Genomic DNA, 27,121 nt, shown 5'->3' with positions numbered 1-27,121 from the left:
ATGACTCATAATAAAAATACAACAATTATAACAATGTACTGTTCATAATGTCACAGATCTGTTGTTAGCAATCTCGGCGTATCAATTTTTTTTTCATTTTTTTGATAACTTAAACCTTTTTGCTTAAAAGCAGCACTTTATGGCTTCTTTGGCATAGCCCAAATGCAGGCAGCACTGCTCTCGCGCTTCGGGGCCATTTTTAGGTAAAATGAAGGTCACCTGAACAAAAGCGCTGCGATACGGCGACCGTTGGACTGATGGCAGAGCAGCTGCTGACGCTGACGCCGTGGATGACGGAACACAAGGAGGACTCATGTCCTGGGCGGAACAGAGTCAGATCTCATCACGCTACTAACAACAGAGTTTAATTTAAATTCACGAATTATTTCTGGAATCTCCCATTTAATATTTTCGGACTCCAGTTCAGTGCAGGTGACTGAAACCTCGGAAAGCGAAGCTGCGGATTAGGGTGGACGACCGTATCTGACAGGGTGGCAGGATGAAAGGCATGACCAGGACACCTGGAAGTGTTTGCTTCATTACAGGCAGTAGAAAAACGGAGGGAGGGGAGAAAAGGAAATTTCACAACTGCAACAACCAAGGCTGAGTGACATTTAAGGAGCTCCGCCACAGTCGCGTGGTAGCTGACGGGAATTACTCACGATACAAAATGCCACCTCATATTCTTGGGATCATACCAGTAAGTGTGATTATAAAGTATCTGACTACATGAAATCACATCCTCACTTAGTTTCTCAGCGGCCAAGTGCCCTCTGATTACCTAGGTCTTTCATCAAAATGGCCTTGTAGTATTTCTTCTGCAATGCTGACAGGCCGTGGTATATCACTACTTCTGTCTTCTTGGGAAGCTCTGTAGCCACCTCAGCTTTCACTCGCCTCAGCAGAAATGGCTGCAAGAGTCTGTGCAGTTCACTAGCTACATGATAAAAAATAAATACAAGAAGCATGGGACAAACTGACAACCAAGGCAACGAACTACTAGCGAACTTAGAGGAACTTATTTTTGTTTCTCATTTCATGCTTATTCTGCATTTTAGGCCAGTACGGTCATTTTTCATAGTATTTCTTCCTTCACTAGGATCTTCTTCCCAATTCTGCCTGGAATCATCACTGGTTCTTAACCCAAGAGCTAGACACCCAAAGAACTTGATTCTTACTAATCTCTCCTATGAACAAAGCTCTTTTGTTTCTACAGTATTTTTGCGTTTAATCTCATTGATCAGCGTAACAGCTTAGAAATTTCAGGTGAGAGAAATACTGTTCCCATTTTTATAGCCGGGTTAAATGAGGCTCAGAAACTGGGCAACTTATCCGAAGTCACACAGCTGGATGTGAATGTGGCCAGCATTCGAATTTGGTTTCATGACTTTCAATCCCTTATTCTTTCCCCAGATGTCTTGAATTTCAAAAATTATTCTAAATTAGAATTACACCACCTGTAGAATTCCCAGATATGCAAATATAGGTGCCCAGCTCAATGTGAATTTTTTTAACAACTTTTTAACACAAGTGTGTCCTATGTAATACAAGTATGTCATGCATTTGACTAGAAGTCGTCTTGCATTTTATCAGGTAACCCAAAACATGGGAGTAATCAGAGCAAGTTCGCCAGGTAATCTTCAGTCTGCGGTCTGGGGATTTTTGCTGTGAGAAGCCCCTCAAACTCACCCTTACCAAGTACATACAAACTCACTATTTGGCATACCTCCTATCTGTTTTGAAAAATCATCCCAGGAGAATATCACAAGGATAGACAGATAATCCTACAACACAGAGGGGCAAAGATACAAGAAGAGAAGACCACAACTCTCGGCTATATGAAAGAGGAAGGTGACCGTCCCAGAATTCTGGTTTTGGTGCAGCGTTAAAAGAAATACCAGTGCTGTAGAATGCTAAACAGTAGTCTGAGACTACAGCATTCACACACTTTTCTCCCTCAGGAAGCGACATATAAAGATAATAAAGTCTTTAGAGAAAATACAAGTTGGAAAAAAATAGTCTGCAAATCAGCAGGCCCTTCCTATTTCTTCCAAAAATGAACTAGAGAAGCCCTACTATGGAATCACATAGTAAGCAATTAAGAGAGTCATGAATAGCAGACAACTGAGAACAACATGTGTGATCTAATATCTCCCAAATTTCTGTGGCTCTGTCTCCCTGGAAGGTGATCTCTGGTCATCAATCAGTTCTCCTTCTTTTCCACCTATACGCATTATGCATCAGGATGGTTTCTGTGCTAAGACGTGTTGGGGATAATTAGTAGGAAAGGAACTTGCCTGACTCAGACTCTTTCTCAATATCCTGGTAGCGTCGAACAAAATCTCCCACCTCTTCCTTGGAAAAAAGATCAGGTTCCACAAAACTGAGGAGGGAGTAGAGCTCTTGGAGGCTGTTCTGGATGGGGGTTCCAGTCAACAGGAGACTGAAGACTACTGAGAACTCAAATACATAAATAAATAAAATAAAAATTCTGTAACACTGGAAGGCAAGGCTGAGTTACCCAACACAATCTTTACCCGTACAGAGAAAGGCATGATTTAATGGAATGACCGACGGGACATGAAATCAGATGGCTCAGGTTCAAGCCGCATACTAGGTGTTTGATGCAGGAAATAATACCTCTTCAGTTTCAGCCATAAGAAGGGGATAATAATCCTGTGAAGAAAATACTGTTACGTGAGCTCTGAAGTACTGTGTGAGTATTTACTATGGCTATTATTCAGTTTATGTGGGCATTCCAACTATGTGTTACTGCCTGTGTAGGGCAGTCTACTGAGGTATCTGACACAATGCACACGCTTGTGCAGTTTGAGAACCCAGCACTATAGCATCAGGCCCCACCACTGCAAACAAGAAGCAAGATTTATCATAGGAGACGGTCCTTTTATAAAACCTAATGGTAGATGAGATGCAAGACATCAAGATTTCTGGATGTTTCTAGACATAGGAATATAGAGAGCCTCAAATGGAAAAATGTTTCTTTAAATTTTGAACAGAGAACACCCGGAGTAAGAGACAAAGGAAGTAGAAGGTCAGGAAAAAGAAGAAAAGATATCAGGTCAAGCAAAGGATATCCTCTAAACTGACATTCAAAAGAACTTACACTAGGAGAAATAATAAAACAAAATGAGGGAACCACATCTTGACATCTTGAGCATGTGTATCTTTTTTCTTTTTTTGAGATAAGGTCTTGCTCTATTACCCAGGCTGGAGTACAGTCGCATGATCTTGGCTCACCGTCACCTCTTCCTTCCAGGCTCAAGTGATTCCTCCCACTTCAGCCTCACCAGTAGCTGAAGCTATAGGTACTCACCACCACACTCAGCTAATTTCTTTATTTTTTTGTAGAGACAAGGTCTCACTATATTGCCCAGGCTGCTCTTGAACTCATGGGCTCAAGTGATTTTCCTGCCTCTGCCTCCCAAAGTGCTGGGATTACAGGTGTGAGCCACCACACCTGGCCTGTTTTAAATGTCAAAATGCAGTATGTAAATGTATATATATATGACATGTGTATATACATGCACATATACACACATACATATATGCACATAAATACACAAGTATACTGTATTTTGATATTTTAAATAATATACATTTTGACTTTTTAAATATACACACACACACACACACACACACACACACACACATTACTTTTGGGTGCATACACATAGCAAAGATTACGGCAGCACATACACCATTAAAGTGTTAATGTAGGAGTAGGGTCATTGGTATGTCTTCCCTCTCTTCTTGTCTTTCTATATTTTGATTTGGGAGGGGGTCAGAGAAGATACTGCTTTTATAAAAAATGATCAATAAATACAATCAATTAAAACAAATGTAAACAGAAATTATTTTTGCCTTCTCCCTTTGTGTTTCTTTTTAAATGTCTAATCAATGTCTACCCATTCATGCTTGTTCTGCTTGTTAGGTGATGTTTATGCAGCATTTTTCTTTTTTTTTTTTTTTTTTGAGTCAGTGTCTTGCTCTGTCGACAGGCTGGAGGGCAGTGGTGCAATCTCGGCTCACCGCAACCTCTGCCTCCTGGGTTCAAGCAATTCTCCTGCCTCAGCCTCCCGAGTAGCTGGTACTACAGGTGCGAACCACCACGACCAGCTAATTTTTGTATTTTTTAGTAGAGATGGGGTTTCACCATGTTGGCCAGCATGGTCTCGATCTCTTGACCTCGTGATCCGCCCACGTTGGCCTCCCAAAGTGCTGGGATTACAGGTATGAGCCATCGCGCCCGGCGTATTTTTCAAGTGTGGGAACTTATCAGAAGAAATGTTTCCAATAATCAATTAACATTTTTACAATATGTGTCCACCAAGTAAAGAGCTGAGGTGAATGAAGGCTGTGAGGTCACAAAGGTGATCAAGGCTGGTAGTCACTGCAGGTATTACCGTGACACTAATTAACATTTTGATTCAGTTGGATCCATTTTGGGACCAAAACTTATAACTGACTAAAGGTTCAGAGACCATCTCTGTTTGTAAATAGTATTTTGTAAGCTTTTTTGTGTCTCAAATACTTAGTAAACATTTTCTGTATTCTTCTACCTAAGTGTTCTTGGTAGCCTTACTTTTTGTAAATGGACTGTGTGAATGCGGCATAAACTGTGTAACCTGTAAATTCCCTATATTCCCTTTATTTCACACTTAGTTTGCTTCCAACTTTTATAAAGTGAAAACAGTATTAGGAAGAAACAAAAGGCAGTATCCCCCTCCCCAACTCTCAGCCCAATAAATAAATGTATTTTCTTTCCAACTAACTAGTTATCTGCAACCCAAGCCTTGTCTAAAAGGGAATGCTTAGATGACCCAGAACCGTTTCCTCACTTAACTCCTCTGAGCCTTAGTTTCCTTATGAGCAACAAGAAAAGGCTCTGGGGCCAGCAACAGAACTGAGTTTCCCTACTCCAAATCCAGGTTCCTTCACTGTGCCTGCTTCTCTCCTCCCATTGTAAATCAGCATATGGCACGGTACTCCATGAAGCAGTCTTTTATAAGGTTAAATGCCGGGATATGACAACTGCTATAAATTGAAAAGTGTTGCCTCCAAAATCTGGGTGTTGCCAATGTGGTCGTATTAAGAGGTAGGGCCTTTAAGAGGTGGTTAGTTCATGAGAGCTTGTCCCTCATGAATAGGATTAAGGTCTTTCCTTTTTTTAGAAAGTGCCATGCAGCATTTGGACAGCTTGCTCTTCTGCTCCCTCTTGCCCATCCACCTTCTGTCATGTGAGGATGCAGTCAGTGAGAGGGCCCTTGCCAAATGCTGGCACCTTGATCTTGGACTTCCCAGCCTCTAGAACAGTGAGAAATAAATTTCTGCTCAGATGAATTAACCAGTCTGTGAAAAACAGACCAAGACAAACTCTCAGAAGGAGATACTGTCAAAAGTCCTTACAAAGAAGGCAAAGGACACCAGGGATGGAGGGCCCACCAGGGGACAGTAACCTTTGAGACTGGGCTAAGATAGACAGTGAGCATATCTACAGTAAAACTCCAAAAACTGCAACTTTTAGGCCAGTAAATATGGAATTCATATCTAAGACTTTCCTCCAAATGACCTCTAAATTTATTAATTGATTTATTATAGGACAAGGACCAAACTTAAACTATCATCAGAGAAATTAACATATGTGGTCTCATCAATGAATAAACCTTTACCAAGTCAGTAAGAAGAAGGGTGTTTCACATTGCACCGGCTCCTCAGTAAAACGGGCCAATCTAGGCTACAGTGATATTTCTCATCCACTTGCCAGAATGATTCGAGAGATCCAGAGAATGGAATAAAAGCACATGTATTAAGCTCAAACGCAGGACAAAGGCAAGACAGACTGGAGGTGATATTCAATAGCATGCAACCGGTCTCAATCACCCCATGTGCACCATCAAATTTTTTCAACGGGTAAATTGGGGGAGGGGTACGACGTGTCTGATATATCTATTATTGCACAAAGAGTAATTATAATAAGATTATTTTTTAAAAGAAATTGTCCCTTTGAAGATGATCAAAAGAGAGTTGAAACATTTCTGAAATAAAATGCATTTTATTGGGGTAGAGTTCTTATTCACTAGATTTTAGTAAACTTCTCTCCTATACAAAGGACAGAAAGAAGTCAGGTCATATTAAGTACTACTTCTGTCTTCCACAAAATGTTCATTTAACACTGCAGAAATCAAGCTCAAAAAAAGGTTTCAATCCAATTGACTCTATATAGGCCTAAACTAATATTTTTTTTAAGAAGAGTTATGAAGAAAGGATGAATATGTGGAACAGAGAATTTTTAGGGCAGTGAAACTACTGTGTGATACTGTAACAGTAAATATCACGGTTTTGTCCATTTGTCCAAACCTACAGAATGTATACCACCAAGACAGAACCTGAATGTTAACTATGGGCTTTGGTGATAATGACGTATCAATGCAGGTTCATCAGCTCCAACGGCTGTGCCACTCTGGTGGGGCATGCTGATAATGGGGGGAGCTGTACATGTGTGGGGACATATGTGTGGGAAACATCTGTAGTTTCTGTTCAATTTTGTTGTGAATCTAAAATTACTCTCAAAAATAATGTCTGTTTAAAAAGAAGGGGTTACATAAAAACTAAGGCTACACTGTGCGTTTACCTCTGACAAGGTCTTATGCAGCAGAGAGCTTTGGTTTTTCAACCTGTGAGCTTCATCCACAACAAGAACACTCCAAGGGAATCTGTGAGAGAAAACCCAAGCTTTCAGTTTTGTGTGATTTAAATACATATTTCACAATCTTACTATAAAACCGCGACTGTTAAGACTAACAGTAAGCCCATGCTATTACAGATGCAACCAAATTAACTTCCTATCTGAGAGGCTACCGTGTGCTTAATACAATATCTAAATAAGATAGTAAAACTAAGATAATCTTTTTTTTTTTTTTTTACAAAATGGGAAAAACCTGTGCAGAAAGGAAGAAGCCAGAGACAGAAAGGAAAAGGAAGCATTTATGATCTTCTACTTTGCACTAGACACTGACCTCAGGGCTTTATGTGTTATTTAGTCCAAAAGAGCACAGCAAGCAGACAATTGTGCTCGTTTTACTAACGAAGACACTAAAGCTCAGACTTGGTGAAGGTCATAAAGACAGAGATGACGTTCAAGCACAGAAGAAAAAAAATCAAGAGACAGTGGTGGTGTCGCAACTTAAGAAGTGTGACTTTAAAACGGGGAAGTGGTAAATAGAGTCAAATGTTACAGAGATGTCCAGGAAGACATATCCACTGAATTTGATGACATGGACGTCATTGGTGGCTGTTGCCAGAACACATTCTGTAACATAGAGGGTCACATCAGCACTTTCTCAAGAAGTTTCAGTCAGAAAAGCAAGTACTTTGACAAATAGTACTGGAAAGCTATTTAAAAAAACAAAATACAGAAAAATACGTGGGAATGTTTCAAGTTGTATTATTTAAAACAGCAAAAAATGGAAATGAACCTAAATGTCCAATAATAAGTGGTAAAATACAGCAGCATTTTAAATGATTCTATTGCAATGTAAAAGGCCTATACAATAACAAAAACGATATAAATATCGTATATCCTCTTTTACAAATGTGAAACCATGCAAAAATAATAAAGTGGAAATTATAAGATGTTTAACTTTTTATTTTGATTACAAACATTCTGGAGTCCCATTACATTATTTTCATATTTAAAAAAACGAAATTTAGCCGGGCACGGTGGCTCAAGCCTGTAATCCCAGCACTTTGGGAGGCCGAGGCGGGTGGATCACGAGGTCAAGAGATCGAGACCATCCTGGTCAACATGGTGAAACCCCGTCTCTACTAAAAATACAGAAAATTAGCTGGGCGTGGTGGCGCGTCCCTGTAATTCCAGCTACTCAGGAGGCTGAGGCAGGAGAACTGCCCGAACCCAGGAGGCGGAGGTTGCGGTGAGCCGAGACTGCGCCATTGCACTCCGGCCTGGGTAACAAGAGCGAAACTCCGTCTCAAAAAAAAAAAAAATCAAAAAACTAAATCTATATATAGGTAAAACAGAGTATTGAAAAAATAGTAGGTATGGAAAGGAAAATTCCCCCCAAATTAGAGAAAGATCAGCAGAGGTTCACCTTACAAGAAGGCCCTCTTCCTGAGGTTACAGATAAACTCCAGAGGACAGGCGGAAAAACGGGTGCCTACTATACTACCATTCACCTACCGACAGGCGTGTGTGGAGGGAGGACTGAGGGTCCAAAGAAAGACAAGAAAGCCGCAGGAAAAGGCTGGGTGGCATGAGCAGAGGATGCATTTAAGGATGGTAAGACACAAGGGTCCAGACAAAGTTGCACAGTGGTCATGAGATGAGGTTTGGAAGTTTCTCTAGCACGGTGCCTGGCTCTGTTTGAATCAGCTTTCAAAACAGATTAGGGCCTATTCCCTTGTGAAGAACTAGACACTCAGGTGTCTAATAAACGCTCGTCTAATGAAAAAGGCTACGGAGAGGTAGATTCTGGCTCGTGAAAGGAAGCGGGTCAAATCACTCATCAAAAGATACTCTAAAGGGGCTCCCTAAAGAGGAAATGATGGAGGGAATCCCAACACTGAATGCAAAGTCTGATGAGGTGACCTCTAATCCTCTTGATCCAAACAGTTTTACAAGTCTATTGCCCAAAACATTTCAAATTTTTCATATTTGTAACATGCACAGCCTTAACTCTGCATAATAAATCTCTTTACTGCAGAGATGATATTACACGTCCCTGCTATTCTCAGAATGTACAGTAATAGGCAACATAACCTTCCGATGATATTGAAAGAATCTACCTATGCTGTTGGGATTCACACAAGACAGCATTATAAAGGTCCTTCTGTTACTTAGGTTCTTAAATCGACCTGAAAATGCATTGAAAACCAGTTATCTGAACTAGAAAAATTCTATTTCTGCTGAATAATGTAAAACTCCAGTACAACTAGCTATTTTGAGAAGTTCTCTTAAAGAGGCTCCACAGCACCAAAGGCTGGGTGTAAATGCAAGTTTTGCTATTTATCATCAGCAACATAACCTTGGATGGGTTTCTGAATCTCTTCCTTTCCTCACCCATAAAAGGATTGATAATAGCTGCCTTGTAGGGTTTTCATGATTAAATGGGATAATTTATATAAAGCACCCAACAACATTTATGTCCCAATTTTATTGTCTTTTGAGACTTCCCATATCTTGCTCTGTATTATGGGTATCTGTACACTTTTTATCCCTCCAATGGAGTTCACATTTTCATAGGGTAGCTCTAAGATTCACTTTCCTGATATTGCCAGTAACTCTCAGAACAGTGTCTTTCCAGTAAGTGACTTTCAACAAATATTAAGTTGAATATTAATAAAAAGGGAGGGAATGTATATCTTAAGAAAGGTACGATAATATGCTCACTTAAATGAAATACTAAGGTAGAAATCACGAAATTATGACCTAGCCTCTAGTATTCAGAATAACAAGAAAATAGAAATCCAACTCATGAGAATCTGGATGAGAAATAACATCTAAAATATTAATACTTTGGGAAAACAAGAATTTTTGAATATTAAAGATGGAAGGCTGGGCGCAATGGCTCATGCCTGTAATCCCAGCACTTTGGGAGGCTGAGGCGGGTAGATCACCTGAGGTCAGGAGTTCAAGACCAGGCTGGTCAGCATAGTAAAGCCCTGTCTCTACTAAAAATACAAAAAATTAGTGTGGCCATGGTAGTGGGCACCTGTAATCCCAGCTACCTGGGAGGCTGAGGCAGGGAAATCACTTGAACCTGGGAGGCAGAGGTTGCAGTGAGCTGAGATCATGCCACTGCACTCCGAGCCTGGGTGACAGAGTGAGACTCCATCTTATAAAAAAATAGAAAAGATGCCGAATATCCACCTCACCACGTAATAACTACAGAGGTGATGGAGAATGAAACCCTGGCAACATACCTTTTTCTTTCTTACCTAAACTCTAGCCCTTGTTTAATTTGCATTATCACTGTTACTGTGATGTGATCATGTCATTCCCATTGTCAGGTGGTATTAAGAGTTAAATCTGAGTTTCCGATTTCATGGGCCAATATGAGGTCTAAAAGTTAACTAATTAGAAGTATATTTAAAACACTCTTTCTAAAAAGTTAATTCCATAGCACTTATTACTACTTTAGGTTATTTCCAGCAAACAGCTCAAGTGATTCTCCTCCTGTATTACAGTAAAATCTCCAAATGTTAGTACTGAAAGGGGTCTATGCAAGTTGCATGTGAAGAGCCTAATATCTATTCGCCACACAAAGTATGTTTAATCTCACTTAATTTTCCTAACAGCTATTCGAGGTTAAGAAATGATTATCCCCATTTTACAGATGAAGAAGCTGAAGTTGATGGAGATTAAATAACTAACCCAAGGACACAAAGCTAATGAGCAGAGTGTTCCGTGCCGCCTATCCACAAACAGAACTCATGGAAGACACACCAGACATGCCAGGAGAGGCGAAGCGGTAAAATGTGCAGGGAAGACAGGACGTGCACGATACATTCATGCAAGTTCTCAGACAGTACTCACGATTTCAGAAATGAGGCATCTTTCAAGCAAATCTGAAAAATTAGGAAGACACATTAGAAAACATAAAGGCTGGCATTGATAAACTCTGATATTGATAAGCTAGTTTTCTGTGAACTCTCTTAAACTACAGGATTTATCTAAGCCTCGTTTGTTCACTAAGTAAAAAAAGTTCTGTGAATAATTTCTAAGTAGCACCATCTTAAAAACAAAGAGCAGAGAAGCCTGATTATGTGGCAGGTCAGCAGCACACACGATTTTAGACTAAGGAACAAGCACTTACGAGAAGCCAGAACTGCCTTCCCTTCCTATCCTCCAGTAACAGACACGATTCCTCAGTCCACAAAACCCTTCCCCCGGCCGCCTGCCTGCCTCCTGTTCACTAACCAAGAGCCCGCTCAAGTGCCTCCTTCTTGAGAAGCCTTCCCCCGTGATCCACCAGGAAAGGAAAAGATCTAACTAATTGGAAGCACAATGATCCTTCACTTCTTTTGGTCCCAGCCCTCTTTTGAGAACCTGACGAAGGTAGACTCCCTGCCCAGAAAAGTGCGTGTGTTCTCAACAAAACTTCAATAGAATTTCATCAGACTACAACTTCTAAGGTCACAGGTTAGAAGTTGCTGCTATAGAGAGACGAATGGATACCTCATAGGTAGTCAGTAGCACGTGAAAACGTGAGTCCTGTGTGAGGTCTTGCTGAAGGCGGGCTCGCTCCTCCTTGTCACCTGCGTATGTCACACAGGAAAGACCTGGAGCCCATCTGAATCCAAGAAAAGAAGCAGATGAACGTGAACAGAAGATTCACGTGACAGGGTGTACACACCTGGGAAAGTGCATTTCATGGGAGGGTTACATTCACACGCAGACCCCGTGAGGTCCTACAGCCAGAGTCTTAGGGCTCTGAATCTTACCTAAAGTAATGGCTGAACCTCAGAGCAAGTTCCTATGTGGACAGGTAGAAGGATCAGATCTAAAAAGGTCTTGTGCTGACTCTAAAAGTAAAATGATCTCTTCCACATTAGTTACTTCCTACGCCACTATGAAAAGCAATGGCTTCTACTATAGTTCATAAATACTGGAAATGATTAATGACCTTCAAATTGCCAAACAGTAATAATATCCACTGGGCCCTTCCCATTACATCCTCAGTGTCTACCTGCACTGCATCAGTTCACAGTTTTCTTTCCTTTCTTTCTTTCTTTTTTTGAGATGGAGTTTCGCTTTTGTTGCCTAGTCTGGAGTGCAATGGTGCGATCTTGGCTCACCGCAACCTACGCCTCCTGGGTTCAAGCCATTCTCCTGCCTCAGCTTCCTGAGTAGCTGGGAATACAGGCATGCACCACCACACCCCAGCTAATTCTGTATTTTTAGTAGAGATGGGGTTTCTCCATATTGGTCAGGCTGCTCTTGAACTCCCGACCTCAAGTGATCTGCCCACCTCAGCCTCCCAAAGTGCTGGGATTACAGGTGGAGCCACTGTGCCCGGCCACAGTTCACAGTTTTCTGGAATACACTTACTGATTATGACAATAGGTTTTTTTTTTTTGAGACCAAGTTTCGCTCTTGTTACCCAGGCTGGAGTGCAATGGCGCCATCTCGGCTCACCGCAACCTCCGCCTCCTGGGCTCAGGCAATTCTGCTGCCTCAGCTTCCCGAGTAGCTGGGACTACAGGTGTGCACCACCATGCCCAGCTAATTTTTGTATTTTTAGTAGAGACGGGGTTTCACCATATTGACCAGGATGGTCTCGATCTCTTGACCTCGTGATCCACCCGCCTCAGCCTCCCAAAGTGCTGGGATTACACGCGTGAGCCACTGCGCCCGGCGACAATAGGTAGTTTTAGCACATTTCACACATCATCCAGAAAAAAAACTTAATCAAGATATACAATAAAATTGCTGCTACATCTACTCTGTACCTCTGCATTTCTTCTTTCCAGTTGCTCAAAACCGACAAGGGACAAAGAATCAGAAATGGTCCTTCATCATTTAATCTTCCTGCTAAGTAAATGAAGAGAGCAATCGTCTGGAACACAGAAAAACAAGGCAGTTTCGATCACATTTTCCCATGAGAAACAACCACGAAGTTCCCACAACCCTGTAGGGAACACACGTTCTTGTATAAGACTTGTTTTACAAAGAAATATTGTACAATCTTCAGCACATTAGGAGAGTAATCCACTCGTGGAGTGAAATCATGTAAGCTTTAATATACCTGCCGCAGATATTTGTGGAACTCAATGACTTCAGTAGTTAACAAGCAATGAGGCTCAATGCGTAGGTAATTGAACCTGTACTGTAAAGAAAAAGTCAGGAGAGACCACAGAAATCAATGAAAAGCCAACTGATGGCCAAGATCAGCAACACTCTGAAAACATTAAGCAAGAAGTGCCGGCCGGGCGCGGTGGCTCAAGCCTGTAATCCCAGCACTTTGGGAGGCCGAGGCGGGTGGATCACGAGGTCGAGAGATCGAGACCATCCCGGTCAACATAGTGAAACCCCGTCTCTACTAAAAATACAAAAAATTAGCTGGGCATGGTGGCACGTGCCTGTAATCCCAGCTACTCAGGAGGCTGAGGCAGGAGAATTGCCTGAACCCAGGAGGCGGAGGTTGCGGTGAGCCAAGATGGCGCCATTGCACTCCAGCCTGGGTAACAAGAGCGAAACTCCGTCTCAAAAAAAAAAAAAAAAAAAAAAGAAGTGCCAAGATCTGATTGCGAAACAGCCAATCACACGGCGGCCCTGTGCCGCCTGCCGGGCTTTCCCGAGGGAGGATGCTTTCCTGCCTCCCTCACTTCCTCCCACCTTCGCCTACTGTTTTCCTTTCTTCCGTATGTATTTACAGGGTGTCTTCTATTTGCTAGGCACTGTCCTACACCCCAGTGACACAACAGTGACCAAAACAGACAAAACACCAGCTCTCCTGGATGACACAATCTAATGGGGAAAACAGACAATACACGAGCCTCCTAAGCTTAGGGAAGGGGAGAAAAGGGAACTTTGGTAAAGGCGAATGGACACACTTGAGAAGATTCTAGTACACATTTATGATTTGAATGTTGCTGTAACATACAGAGAAAATAACCTATTTTAAAACAAGAATGCGTCAAGGGACCCCATCTTCAAATGCTGAGCTATTTCTGAGAAAAATCTGTCCTAAGGATATAATTCAAAATCCTGAGAAAGCTGTATGCACAAAGATGTTCCTATCAAGATCAAAGAGCACAAAAAGGGGAGGGATCACCATGTCTCATCTGTAGAACATTTAATTTTGATAAATTCTCTTGATGGAATAACATACAATATTGAGTATAATGATTATGAATCTAATAAAGTAAAAAATTACAGTGACACTGTTAGATTAACAAACACAAACTATACACACACTATAATTTCAACCACATGCTGGGTACAGTGGCTCACACCTGTAATCCCAGCACTCTGGGAGGCTGAGGTAGGAGGATCACTTGTTCCCGTAAGTTCAAGGCCAGCCTAGACAATATAGGGAGACCTCATCTCGACAGAAAATTTACGAATAAGCTGTGTGTGGGGGCATGCACCTGTACTACCACCTACTCGGGAGACTAAGGACTGCTTGAGCCTGGGAGGCCGAGGCTGCAGTGTGCTGAGATCATGCCACTGCATTCCAGCCTGGGTGACGGGGCAAGACCCTGTCTCAAAAATAAAAGAAAACAAAAATTCAGTCATGCAAAACATGCATTGCTATTCATGGTTGTGGTTAGAGTGCTGCGTTACAGGTTGGCAGTTAATTTTTATAACAGAAATAATTTTCTTTTTAAATTATCTATGGCTTCTCAGTCCAAATGGTGCCCAGAACCATTCTTTAGTAAGTGACTTCCTGAATTAAAACCATTCAGTCTAGCTTTCCTGAGGGTGCAATTTAGAGAAAATTTATCTTTTATTATTACAAACCAGATTGTCTACAAAACAAGTATGGAGTCACTAGCGAACTCTAGCAAGAATTTAAGGGAAAAAATTACAGCAATTCTACATAAATTCTTCCAGAAAATTGAAGAGAAGGGCATACTTCTCACCTCACTCTATGAGGGCAGCTTTACTCCAATACCGTTTCTTGTAATGTCATTATCTGTAAAGTCAGATAATGACATTACAAGAAAATGACAGACCAACGTCCTTCATGAACATAGATGCAAAAAGTCTAAACAAAATTTTAGCAAAACCAATTTGGAGGTGGTATCTTTTTAGAGAGCTTAAAGCAGAGCTCTGTGAACATCTGAGGAAAGGACAAGCAGCATTTGCTGGCCCTCAATAAAGTCAGGAGGGCAACCGCAATGACTGAAGCAGAGAAGACTACACGGAAGGCCCTTTCCCGGTGCAAGAGCCAGCCAGCCTGGATCCCAGAGACATCTGTGAAACTGAACTTCCTTCTAGCTCCAGAGTGCTCAGCTGCAGAATGAGTTAGAAGGCGGTGCTTCAGTGGCGGTGAGCAGTACTTGCGGCACAGTCACATACCTGGCAGGTCTTCCCCAGGCCCATCTCGTCTCCCAGGATGCAGCCATTCTGACAGCAGAAGCGCTGGGCAAGCCAGTTGACTCCCTCCAGTTGATAAGAGCGTAGGTGAATCCCTAGAAACAAAAAATACAGCAACATTTCAGCACATGCATAGGCAATGTTCTAAGAGTCCGAATGAGGAACACAGCCTAAATTCACTTAACTCCAGACCTCACTGACCATATCTTTTGCTGAGGAGTATGGAGATCTCAACCTCTCCTGACTACCGAACTACTTTTTGAGCAGATGTATTCACCATCATATTCAAAGTCCCAAAGGAGCCTGTCAGTTACCTGATTCACTTGATAGATGAGAAAGTCAACTTGGGATCTGGCCTCTGTACTGCCTGAGACTCACACCAGTGTCCATTCCGGGAAATGAGGCATTACTGACGCAACTTAACAACAAGCAACAACACACCGATTGTACATGCGTCTGCTTGCTTCACTGCAGCCATTTAAATTTGCCATCAGTGCTAAAGGGGAAACTCAGGACTACGCTAAATAATGCTTCAACACAGAAGGACTGTTTTTAAGAATGGAAAGGGTGTTTAACTGTGTACAGGGATGGCAAAAAACATGAAATCCACATGGAGCTTCTACTGACTCTCTCTCCCTTGGTGAAAAAAAGTCCGGTTTCATAGAATAGCCGTATCTCAGAAAGGTGAAACACCGTCAGCATACTTTATATAAGAACTATTGGCCGGGCGCGGTGGCTCAAGCCTGTAATCCCAGCACTTTGGGAGGCCGAGGCGGGTGGATCACGAGGTCGAGAGATCGAGACCATACTGGTCAACATGGTGAAACCCCGTCTCTACTAAAAACACAAAAAAGTAGCTGGGCATGGTGGCGCTTGCCTGTAATGCCAGCTACTCAGGAGGCTGAGGCAGGAGAATTGCTTGAACCCAGAAGGCGGAGGTTGCGGTGAGCCGAGATAGCGCCATTGCACTCCAGCCTGAGTAACAAGAGCGAAGCTCCGTCTAAAAAAAAAAAAAAAGAACTATTAGCAAAAACAGAACTTTCTGGTTTAACTTATAGCTTTAAAAATCTTCAAAATATACAATTGTACAACATTGTTTAAAAAATAGGTATTTTTCATAGGCACTTACAAAGACCAGAGGAGGAATAAACACTTCATAAAAATTACAGTATCTCGGGCTGGGGGTGGTGGCTCACGCCTGTAATCTCAGCACTTTGGGAGGCTGAGGTAGGCGGATCACCTGAGGTTGGGAGTTCAAGACCAGCCTGGCCAACTTGGTGAAACCCATCTCTACTTAATAATACAAAAATTAGCTGGGCATGGTGGTCGGTGCCTGTAATCCCAGCTACTTGGGAGGCTGAGGCAGGGAGAATTGCTTGAACCTGGGAGGCGGAGGTAGCAGGGAGCTGAGATTGCGTCACTGTGCTCCAGCCTTGGTGACAGAGCGAGACTCCATCTCAAAATAAATAAATAAATAAATTACAGTATCTCATTTAATGCTTATAACAATTCTACAGAGTAGATGTTAACCCCATTTTATAAATTAGAAAACTCAGAGATTTCTATTTTTCATGGGAGTATATATACTTTCCCCTCTTCCTACTGCTAAGTAGAAATAAAAGCCCTAGACATGACAGATAAAGCAAGCATAGACTCTGAAAGGTGCAGTGAAGAAGCAGATTGGCTAGGGACCTTGGGACCTGAGGAAGGACAGGGTAGTGAGTTCCCCAGAATTCATTTTTGCCTTATATCGCCCAGTCTGAGAGGTCAAGGAATCAGCAAACTGGAAACACCAACTGGTGTAGACCAAAACCAAAACAAATCAGAACACGCCCTGCATTCATCTGATAATAAAGACATGCTGATAATAAAGACATACCCGAGATTGGGTAATTTACAAAGAAAAGAGGTTTACGTGACTCATTGTTCCACAGGATGGGGAGGCGTCACAATCGCGGTGGAAGGCAAATGACAAGCAAAGTCACATCTTACACGGCAAGAGAGCTTGTGCAGAGAACTCCCACTTATAAAACCATCAGATCTTGTGAGATTTATTCACTACCATGAGAATAATATGGGAGAACTTCCCCCATAATTCAATTATCTCCACCTGGCCCGTCCTTGACACATGGAGATTATTACGGTTCAAGGTGAGATTTGGTTGGGGACATAGCCAAACCATCTTCACCACTCTCCCCTCACAAGCCTGCTCCTGCTAGAAAATGGCAGCCTAGCAAGTCAGGAAACTTTTAGATAATAACTGCTCTATTCTAGCTGAACAACACAGGAATAAACCTGTGGTCCCACCAGCAGAGGCCAAGTGGGAAGCACAGACTTCCCCCTACAGCTGTAATGAGTGCCCCAGCACCCCAATCAAGATGGTGTAAGAGAAGGCCAAGTAGGGAGCTGGGATTTTTATCCCTACCAACCAGTAATGAGGACCAACCCCTTGGCTTCCCCTGCAGGATCAGTAGAGATTCAGGAGGGAGCCACAACTCCCACCCTCACCCAGCAGGAAGGAGAGGCCCCTTCCCCATCCCCAGATGTAGACAGAGGCTGAAAGGGGGGCCTGGACTTCTATCCCCACCTGGCAATATCAAGGGAGCAGACCCTCTTCCCCTGCCAGAGCAGTGACAGACAAAGACAGACAAACAGGAGGTTGAAACATGATACAAAAATGCCTGGCTCTAATTATTGTAAAAAAATCATTCGTTATATCAAGAACTGGGAAGTTTCAAACTGAACGAAAAAAGATTATCAACAGGTGCCAACACCCAGATCACACAGAATTATCTGACAAAAACTTCAAAGCAGTAATGATAAAAATGCTTCAACAAGTAGCTATAAACACACTTGAACAACTGAAAAACCAAAAACCTCAGATAAGAAACAAATCTCAGCAATGACATAAAAGATACAAAGAAAGACCAACTGGAAATTTTAAAACTGAAAAATATGATAACCAAAATACAAGGCTACTGAGGCTGTTTATGAGATCAACAGCAGAATGGAAGGAAGTGAAGAAAGAATCTGTAAGACAGAATAGAAGTTACAAAGAGATTACAGTTAAAAGAGAATAGAAATTGTAGAGATTACAATCAGAAGAGAGAGAAAACAGACTGAGAACAAATGAACCTCAGGGAACTCCAAGACTATCACAAAAGATCTAACATTTGTTCAATGGTGTCCAATAAATAAAAAGAGAAGGAGGAAAAGGCTGAAAAAGTACTTAAAGAAATAACAGCTAAAAAATCCCCAAATTTGGCTAAAGACCTACAGTTCCAAGAAACCGAGTAAACCTCAAACATAAAAAAATCCTGCCAGGCGCAGTGGCTCACACCTGTAATCCCAGCACTTTGGGAGACCGAGGTGGGTAGATCACGAGGTTGAGATTGAGACCATTCTGGCCAACATGGAGAAACCCCATCATTACTAAAAATACAAAAAGTAGCTGGGTTTGGTGGCATGTGCCTGTGGTCCCAGCTACTCGGGAGGCTGAGGCAGGAGAATCGCGTGAACTCTGAGGTGGAGGTTGCAGTGAGCCGAGATCAAGCCACTGCACTCTAACCTGGCGACACAGTAACTCCATCTCAAAAAAAAATCCAAAGAAATACATACCAAGATATGCAATTAAATGCTGAAAACAAAAGACAAATAAAATACTTAAACGCAGCCAGAAAAGAAACAAACACTTTACTTAAAGAGGGAAAAAACTTCAAATGCAAGCAGATTTCTTGTCAGAAACCTTAAAGGCCAGAAAGAAATGGCACAACTTTTTTTTTTTTTTAAGTATTGAAAGAAAAGAACTGTGAACCCAGACTCCTGTAATCAAGAAAACTAGTATTCAGGAGAGAAGAGGAAATTCTCAGATGAAGGAAAACAGAGAATTTATCACCAACAAACCGACCCTCAAAGAATGGCTAAAGGAAGTCCTTGGAAAAAGGGAAATGATACAAGATGGAATCTTGGAACATCAGGAAGAATGTGAGAATGTAGCATTCCTGAGTTTTAAAAAATTATGTTTGACAGCTGAAGCAAAGACTGTAACAGTGTCTGATGTGGTTCCAAAGGCAAATAAAGGAAATATTTAAGACAATTATAAACAGAAGGTAAAGAGATATAAAGGGAAGATTTCCATACTTAACTAGGTACAATGACAGTATCAGTAGTCTGTGATTTTATACACACACGTACATTAATATACAATACCTGTCACAACCATTAAAAAGCTATACAAAGAGATAAACTAAAAAACATTATAAATTAAAAAATTCTAAAAAATGTTCAAATAATTCACAAAAAGGCAAGAAAAAAACAGAGATAAACTAAAATAATAAATATAGGATGGCAGACTTAAGCTCAAGCATCTTAATGATTACATGAAATATGTCATATAAATATACCAATTAAAAGACAGACTTCCAGAGTACATTTTAAAACATAACCCAATTATAAATTGTCTACAAGAAATTCAACCCAAAAATAATTAAACGATTGAAAAGTGAAAGGATGAAGTGGTAGATAAAACAGTGGCCCTCACAAAGATGTCCAAGCCCTGCTCCTGGAATCAGTAAGTTACCTTACATGGCAGAGGCATTCTCAAGATATAAATAACATTAAGGACCTAGAGATGGGAAGAGTATTCTGAATTACCCAGGTGGGCCTGGATAATGCAACGAACATGGAATCTAATCACATGCATCATTCAGAGAACCTTTAACAGCTGTGGTTAGAGACAACGCTGACTAGAGAAGGATCAAAGAGATGAAATGTCGTTGGCTTTGAAGTTGGAGGAAAGGTGCCAGGAATCAAGGAACGTGGACAGCCTCTGGGTGCTGGGAAAACTATTCTCTTCTAGAGTCTCCAGAAAGGTAGGCAGCTCTGCTGACACACAATGACAGGAGAATACACATTCTTTTCAACTGCCATGGACCATACAGCACATTCAGGGCCTGTCTTAGCCCATTTTGTGTTGCTTTGGAACACCTGAGGCTGGATAACTCATAAAGAAAAGAGGTATATTTGGCCCATGGTTCTCGTACAAGAAGCGTGGCATCAACATCTGCTTCAGGTGAGGGCTTCAGGCTGCTTCCACTAAGGGCAGGAGAAGTGGGGCCAGCTTGTACAGAGATCACAGGGTGAGAGAAGAAGAAAGAGATAAGGGATGTCAGGCTCTCTTTAACAATCAGTTTTCCGGAAACTGATACATAGGAAGTGACTCACTCTCTCTCTCCCTGCTAGGGAGAGCATTAGTCTATTCAGGAGGGATTTGCCCCCAAGACCCAAACACCTTTCATTAGGCCCCACCTCCAACACTGGGGATCAAATTTTAACATGAGATTTGGTGAGGACAAATAATCCATATCCAAACTACAGCACGGCCAGAAAACCTCAACACATGTAAAAGAAGTGAAATTGCACAGAGTATGTTCTCTGAACACAATGTAACGAAATTAGAATTCATGGACAGAAACATTAGAGGTCAATGTCTCAACGCTTGGAACCTAGACAACACACTTCTAAACAGTCCATCAAAAGAGGAAGTCTCCAGGGAAATATACGCTGAACTAAATAAAACATGAAAATACAACATCAAAATTTGTGGGACAAAAAAAAGTAGATCACGGACTTAAATACAAAACTGTAAAACTTGGAAAAAAACTCTTTAGGATCTGGGAGTAGGCAATGAGTTCTTATATTTGACACCAAGCAAAAAAACTATCCAGTAGAGAAAAAAATGATAAATTGATAAATTTTCGCCAAAATGTAAAACTTTTCTAAGACACAAATTTGGAGAAATAAGCAACAATTTTGCATACTCTTTATTCTAGAGAGGCTACCTTTCAGGAATTAAAAGTCCATAGCTATAATGAATATTTGGTTATAAGGATATTGAGAACACAATAACAGTAAAGAGATTATGGATATTAACATTTATTTTCTTTATGCATTGGCTATTTCTCTACATATTTTACAGAGAATATGTACTATTTCTGTAACCAAGAAAAAAAGCAGTAAGAATTTTTGTAACCAACTCATGAAGAATAAGTTTCTCATAATATTAATTTATTCTCGTAATTCCTCTGACTATGCTTTTTTCTTTCTCTCCACTACCAATTTATCCCAGTTGCCACATTTGCCCACTTAATTCTGCATGTACTCACTCTGCTCCATCCACTCACACTCGTAACCTCTTGTCTCAATTTCACTAAAACACCCGCCCATGTATGTACCTTTCTCCTGGCTATTACCCACAGCGAAGTATCAACGGGCACACTTTTCTGAGCCTTCTCTCACACAAGCTCTTCCAGAACCATTCCTAACATTTGCAAAGAAATAGGCAAACACACAAACTTTAGGCAAGATAAAGTCAAACATAGAGAGACCAGTCTAAAGCTCATACTCAAACTGGACACACACTCCTCACCGCCACGGACACATCCTTAGGCTCGGGGAGTCAAGGCGAGGGGGCTTGCTCGCTCGCGTCCGCATTCTCTCCACTCAACTTCATCCTTCTAAGTCAAACACAGAACTGCGCCTTTTGCTTCCTTCCTAGAAGGACAACCCTCACTCTTCCGTGGTGTCGAGCACTTACATAAACTATAATTTATACTTTTAAATGAACTCTCGCTCACTAGTCCAAAACTCTAGGTTACGTCCTACGTCTCCGTATTTGTTGGACTCATCTCTGCAGCCGGTACCTAAGAACTGGTTCCCAGGAGCGTTCAGCGAGTCATGAGTCAACGACTGTGTCGTTATGACCGACGCACGAGGCTGTGAATGCCGTCGAGGCCCGCACTGCGCTCCGCACTGTGCAGACGAGGAAAACCAGGCTGGCTGCGGGGGCTGGGGGTGCAGCGGCGAGTCGGCGCAGACCCGGGAGCGGAGCCGACCTCGGGGCCGCAGGAAGCAGGGGTCGGCCGCGCCGCGGCAGGGCTGGGGGCGCGCAGGGTTCGCGCTCGGCAGACTCCCCGGAAGGGCCCGCGTCGGCCAACCGAGTTCCCGGCGGCCGTGAGCGGACCGAGAGCAGCTAAGCGCGCCCGCTCACTGCCGCGCAGACCTCGAGCGGGGAGACCGCGTCAGCGGCGGACTCTCCGCGGACCGCGCGCGCACGGGACACGGAGCAGACGGGGCTGGGAGACGCGCTGAGCGTCCGACCGCAGCGGCCGACACACCCCAGCGGCGAGGACCCCGCCTCGCGGGGCGGCGACTCGGCACTTCCGGCCCCGGCGCGCCCGGCCCCGCGACCGCTCCCGGGGGGCCTGCAGGGGGCGCCGCGCTCACCGCGTTTCCGCTTCCGCGGGCCCGGGACCCGACCTCACCCGTCCCGCGCCCGCCGGGCCGCGGCCACCCCGCCCGGGCGCGGTGTCTCCCCGCCCACGGCAGGCGCGCAGGACGGGCCCGTCGCCGGCTGGTCCACAGCCCACCGGGCGGCCGCCTGCCGCGCCCCGGCCCGCGAGAGGCAGCCCCGGCGGGTTGGCGCGCCTGGGCGAAGCCCGCCCGGAGCCCGCTCACCTGTCAGCCCCCACTGCTGTAAATCCTGCTCCCGCACCCGCGCCCGCGCCGCCTCGGCTCGGCCCTCGGTCTGAAACCGAAGCAAGAAGCCGGGCGCTGGGCCCCCACGACGGGCAGCGCCCTCCATCCGGCCGGGAGCGGTCCCGCCCCGCGCGGGCCGGGCGCCTTTGCCTCAGGCTCTCCCGACGCGCGGCGGCGCGCTGGGGCGGGGCGGGCGGGGGCGCGCTGGGGCGGGGCGGGCGGGGGCGCGCTGGGGCGGGGCGGGCGGGGGCGCGCTGGGGCTGGGCGGGCGGGGGCGCACTGGGGTGGGCGGGGCGGGCGGGGGCGCGCTGGGGCGGGCGGGGCGGGCGGGGGCGCGCTGGGGCGGGGCAGGCGGGGGCGCGCTGGGGCCCACCTGCTACCGAGGCGCCGCCAGAGGGCGCGCGCCCTGCCTGGACGTCCGCAGCGCGGCCTGTGCAGTTGGCCCCCGGCCCGACAGCTCTTGCAGCGCGGAGCGTGGACGGGCCGCCTGGTTCTCACCACGTGCGCTTCTGAAGCGCTGGGCGTCCGATTGCCTGAACTGACCGTCACGGAGGTGGCATGTGCTCATCATGCATTTATTATTTTTTTTTTTGAAGGGGAATTTGCATTGTTTTACAGAAAACTGTACATTTAACCCAGTTTCGTGGCACGTTCTTTAGCCTTTGCCTTTTCGAGCTTGGCGATGCGAGCCACAGACTTGGGACCCAGGACCGTGCCTCCCCCGTGACGGCGGATCTCATCATGTCTGTCGCTGTAGTTGGTGCGGTTGCTTCCACCAGCTTAGCCAAAGCGCCTTTGCCTTCCGAGTTCACGTGTGTGAAGGCGACAGTGGCGCAGGTCTTCCTGTGGACTAGACGTCCCGGTCTTGCCTGCCCCTTGATAGCGCAGTAAGGGACTCCCATTTTATTTCCTAGGGCAGGCAAGGAGACAACGAGCTCAGTAGGGTCCACGTCGTGTGCTATCACCACCAGCTGGGCTTTCTTGTTCTCCACCGAGGTGGTGACGGTGTTAACTCCTGCGCGAAGGACAGGTGGTCTCTTAGTGGGGACGTCCCCTTTGCCAGCCGCTTTCTTCTCGGCCCGGGCCAGCAGCCTCTGCTTCTTTTCTTTCTTCGTCTCTGGTCTGTACTTGTGGGCCAGCTTAAGCCGCGGAGTAGCTGTTTGGCGGTCCAGGGCCTGGTGAACTGGTTAATTGCAGGGGGCACTTCCAGCCGCTCACAGAGGATGGCTCTCTGCCGCTGCCACCTGACATAGCGGTGCCATTTCACAAAGCGGGCGAGGTCTCTTTTGGGCTGGATGTCTTGTCCAATGCCAAAATGTTTAGGCCTTTTCTCAAATAGTGGATGCACCGCTTTCTTGGCCTCCTGCTTCTTCACAACAGCAGGGGCCGGAGCCACCTTCTTCCCCTTGGCCTTCTTTCCTTTGGGCATCTTGGGCGTCGGGAAGAGAGACGCATTTATTCTTTACTCAACATGGACTGTCACGTGTCAGATACTCCGCTGGACCGTGAGGGTTGTGGAAATGGCAAGACTTTGTCCGTGCGCTCCAGTGATTCAGGACAAGGTCAAACCGTGCTTGTTCGGTTTACATAGTGATAAACTGGTTTGGACCCAGAAATCTCTTTCTTCGTTTTCTTTTTTTCTTTCTTTCTTTTCTTTTTTCTTTTTTTTTTTGAAACGTAGTCTCGCACTGTCGCCAGGCTGGAGCACAGTGGCGCAGTCTCGGCTCACTGCAACCTCCACCTCCCGAGTTCTAGCGATTCTTCCGCCTCAGCCTCCCAAGTAGCTGGGACCACCGGCACGTGCCAAACGCCCAGCTAATTTTTGTATTTTTAGTAGAGACGGGATTTCATCGTGTTGGCCAGGATGGCCTCGACTTCTTGACCTCGCAATCCACCCGCCTCGGCCTCCCGAAGTGCTGGGATTACGGGCGTGGGCCACCGCGCCCGGCCGAAATCCCTTTCTGATTCCCCGTGACCTGTGAATAGTAGTAAATTAAAATCACCAAAGACGTCATTGCTGCAGTGGGTATCTCGAGTGCATTACGGGGAGCAGATTGATGCAGTGTGTTCAGTTAGGGGTCACCGTGACTCAGCATCAGCTTTGAGTGGATTTGTGATGTAATGCACCACTAATATGAAGATGATAATAACAGAATAGGTGCACTTGTTGATGAAGTTCTGGGTGGTATCCTACGGGCTTGAAGTATATTTTCTTATTTAACCTGCACAATAACTAATAATTAGGTATTATAATTGTCCCCACATTATAAATGAAGATACTGTGACTTGGAATGGTAATTGGCAATACTGGAGCAGGAACTATATTATTCTCTGGCTAATGTCATTGGCATAGTATTCTCATTTAGGTTCATAATCTTGGTGCTTCCTTCTTCGATAAACTCATGTTAAAGTTGCATCCTCCCTTATTCTCATCTTCCCCTAAGATAAAAGGGAGAAATTCGTTCTGAGCCACAGGAGATGACTTCAGATTGGTTTATTCATAAAAAGTCAAGCAAAGCACTGTTTTATAAAGCTATTTTTGTGTCTTGAGTCATCTTTATTGACAGAACCACGTACTTTGTGCCAAGCACTCTTTATGGTATCCATAAAGACCATGGTATTAATAACGAGTGCTTGGCACTGATACCATAAACAGTGCTTGGCGCATAGTACGTGGTTACGATAGAGGTCACTAATCAGCACCATAAAGAGTGCTTGTTAGGGGCTGGGCGCAGTGGCTCACACCTGTAATCCCAGCACTTTGGGAGGCCAAGGCGGGCGGATCACCTGAGATCGGGAGTTTGAGACCAGCCTGACCATCATGGAGAAACCCTGTCTCTACTAAAAATACAAAATTAACTAAGTGTGGCGGCACATGTCTGTAATTCCAGCTACTCGAGAGTCTGAGGCAGGAGAATCGCCTGAATCCGGGAGGTGGAGGTTGCGGTGAGCCAAGATCGCAGCACTGAACTCCTGCCTGGGCAACAGAGTGAAACTCCGTCTAAACAAAAAAGAATGAAATGTTCTTGGTACATAGTACGTGGTTATGATAGAGGTCACTAATATCCTGGAGGTTATATTTTAAAAGAAGGAGACAAGCAGTAAACAAATAAAAATCAGGTAGGATTAGTGCTAAAAGTAAAACAAGAGTCATGTAATGGAGCAATAGTAATTTTGTAGAATGGCTTTCCTGCTTGGGTGTTAAAACAAATCTGAAGACGGATTTACATCCTTCAGTGGCTTCTCCAGAGGGATCTCTGTCCTATGTGGCTGCTCATGAGTGGTTTTTGCATCTCAGTCTCCATGTTTGATTTATTTCCTCCCCTCTCGATTCTACCAGTAGACTTATCTGCTAAAGCAGCCATATCGACCACTTGCCACTTAAATACAAGCCTGTTTATTATTTTTCACTTAAAGTACATTTGTTGCGGCAGAATACCAGATGATAGAGTCCTAGCTGTAAGCTAAGTAGACTGTTGGTATACTATTTAGGTCTACCTAAAATACAGCTAAGAAAGGTAGCTGAGAGACTCCAGGTCTGCCAGTGAGGTGACACATAGAAGTTCTGCTCTGGATATTGCATGAAAAGATCTATAGATGAGCAGGATGGAAACAAGGCGGCCAGCTTGGAAACGATTGCAGTCGTCTGGGCAAAAGTTAATCGTTTTGGGGCCAGCATAGTGCTCGTGGCGTGGTGAGTAGTGATCTGCAACGAGATATATTGAAAGGATAGAGCGGAGAGGATTCACTGAGGGTCTGGAAGGAATGGAAAAGCAAAAGAGGGTTTCGGTGATGTGGGCCGAGCAACCCGTGGCATGAAGACGCCTTATGGAGAGAGGGAGATTGAGAATGAGAAGGTTTGGGAAACACACAGCGTTCTTGTTTAAGAAAAAAAGAAGAATTCGTTTTTGGACAAGGTAATACGAAATGGTTATTCAACATCCAAGTAGAAATTGTGAATGGATGGTTGGAATAAACATGTCTGGTGTTCAGAGAAGAGGTTAGAACTGAATGTATAAATGTGGAAGTCATAATCGTAGGGTGAGACTGAAGCTCTGGGTCTGGATGGGACCCGCTAGGGGGTGACGGGACAAAAACTGGGACAGCGAATATTGAGATGCTGAGAAGAGGAGGAGGAAGCAGCAGAAAGGACTGAGAAGAGTAGCCAATGGCACAGAGTGAGAGCTAAGAGCATGGGATTCCTGAGGCCAAATGAAGAGCAATTTCGACAAGAGACTGGTTGTGTGTGTCGAATGCAGCTGAGAGGTGGAATAGGGAAATAACCGCTAGAGTAGGTCGTGTGATGGTCACTGATGCTCTGGACAAGAGCAATTTCTATGTATTGGTGGAGTCAAAAGCCTGATTGTCGTGGACGGAAACATAGAATGGGAGGCAAGAAAGACGGGATGTCTCATACCTCTTTTAAGGGTTTTGCTGGCTTGGTGTGATGGCTCATGCCTGTACTCCCAGCACTTTGGGAGGCTGAGGCAGGTGGATCAATTG

The 27,121-nt window shown here is 44.2% G+C and overlaps 1 protein-coding gene and 1 pseudogene across 3 annotated transcripts in view; both read right to left on the bottom strand.

The window, feature by feature from the left end:
- Positions 1-22,796, bottom strand: part of LOC141582215 (chromodomain-helicase-DNA-binding protein 1-like) — a 74,363-nt gene extending 51,567 nt beyond the window's left edge. The window contains exons 1-8 of one of the 3 annotated variants that reach the window (XM_074389830.1): positions 22,598-22,796; positions 15,065-15,177; positions 12,490-12,596; positions 11,216-11,330; positions 10,574-10,605; positions 6,653-6,734; positions 2,294-2,460; positions 782-933 (exon numbers count right to left, since the gene is read on the bottom strand). In XM_074389830.1, the coding sequence (XP_074245931.1) occupies positions 782-933; positions 2,294-2,460; positions 6,653-6,734; positions 10,574-10,605; positions 11,216-11,330; positions 12,490-12,596; positions 15,065-15,177; positions 22,598-22,724 (895 nt within the window). In that variant the 5' untranslated portion in view covers positions 22,725-22,796. Of the gene's footprint in view, positions 1-781; positions 934-2,293; positions 2,461-6,652; positions 6,735-10,573; positions 10,606-11,215; positions 11,331-12,489; positions 12,597-15,064; positions 15,178-21,783; positions 22,079-22,597 lie in introns of those variants that run through there. The other 2 variants (XM_074389831.1, XM_074389832.1) reach the window with 2 other exon arrangements.
- A 391-nt stretch (positions 22,797-23,187) lies between these two features.
- LOC141582208 (large ribosomal subunit protein eL8 pseudogene) lies at positions 23,188-24,161 on the bottom strand (annotated as a pseudogene).
- Between the last annotated feature and the right edge of the window lie 2,960 nt (positions 24,162-27,121).

The sequence above is a fragment of the Saimiri boliviensis genome, chromosome 19 (assembly GCF_048565385.1).
Source record: "Saimiri boliviensis isolate mSaiBol1 chromosome 19, mSaiBol1.pri, whole genome shotgun sequence".
NCBI lineage: Eukaryota > Metazoa > Chordata > Mammalia > Primates > Cebidae > Saimiri > Saimiri boliviensis.
Note: the sequence above shows the minus strand (reverse complement) of the source record. Positions and strands in the feature narration are given on the sequence as shown.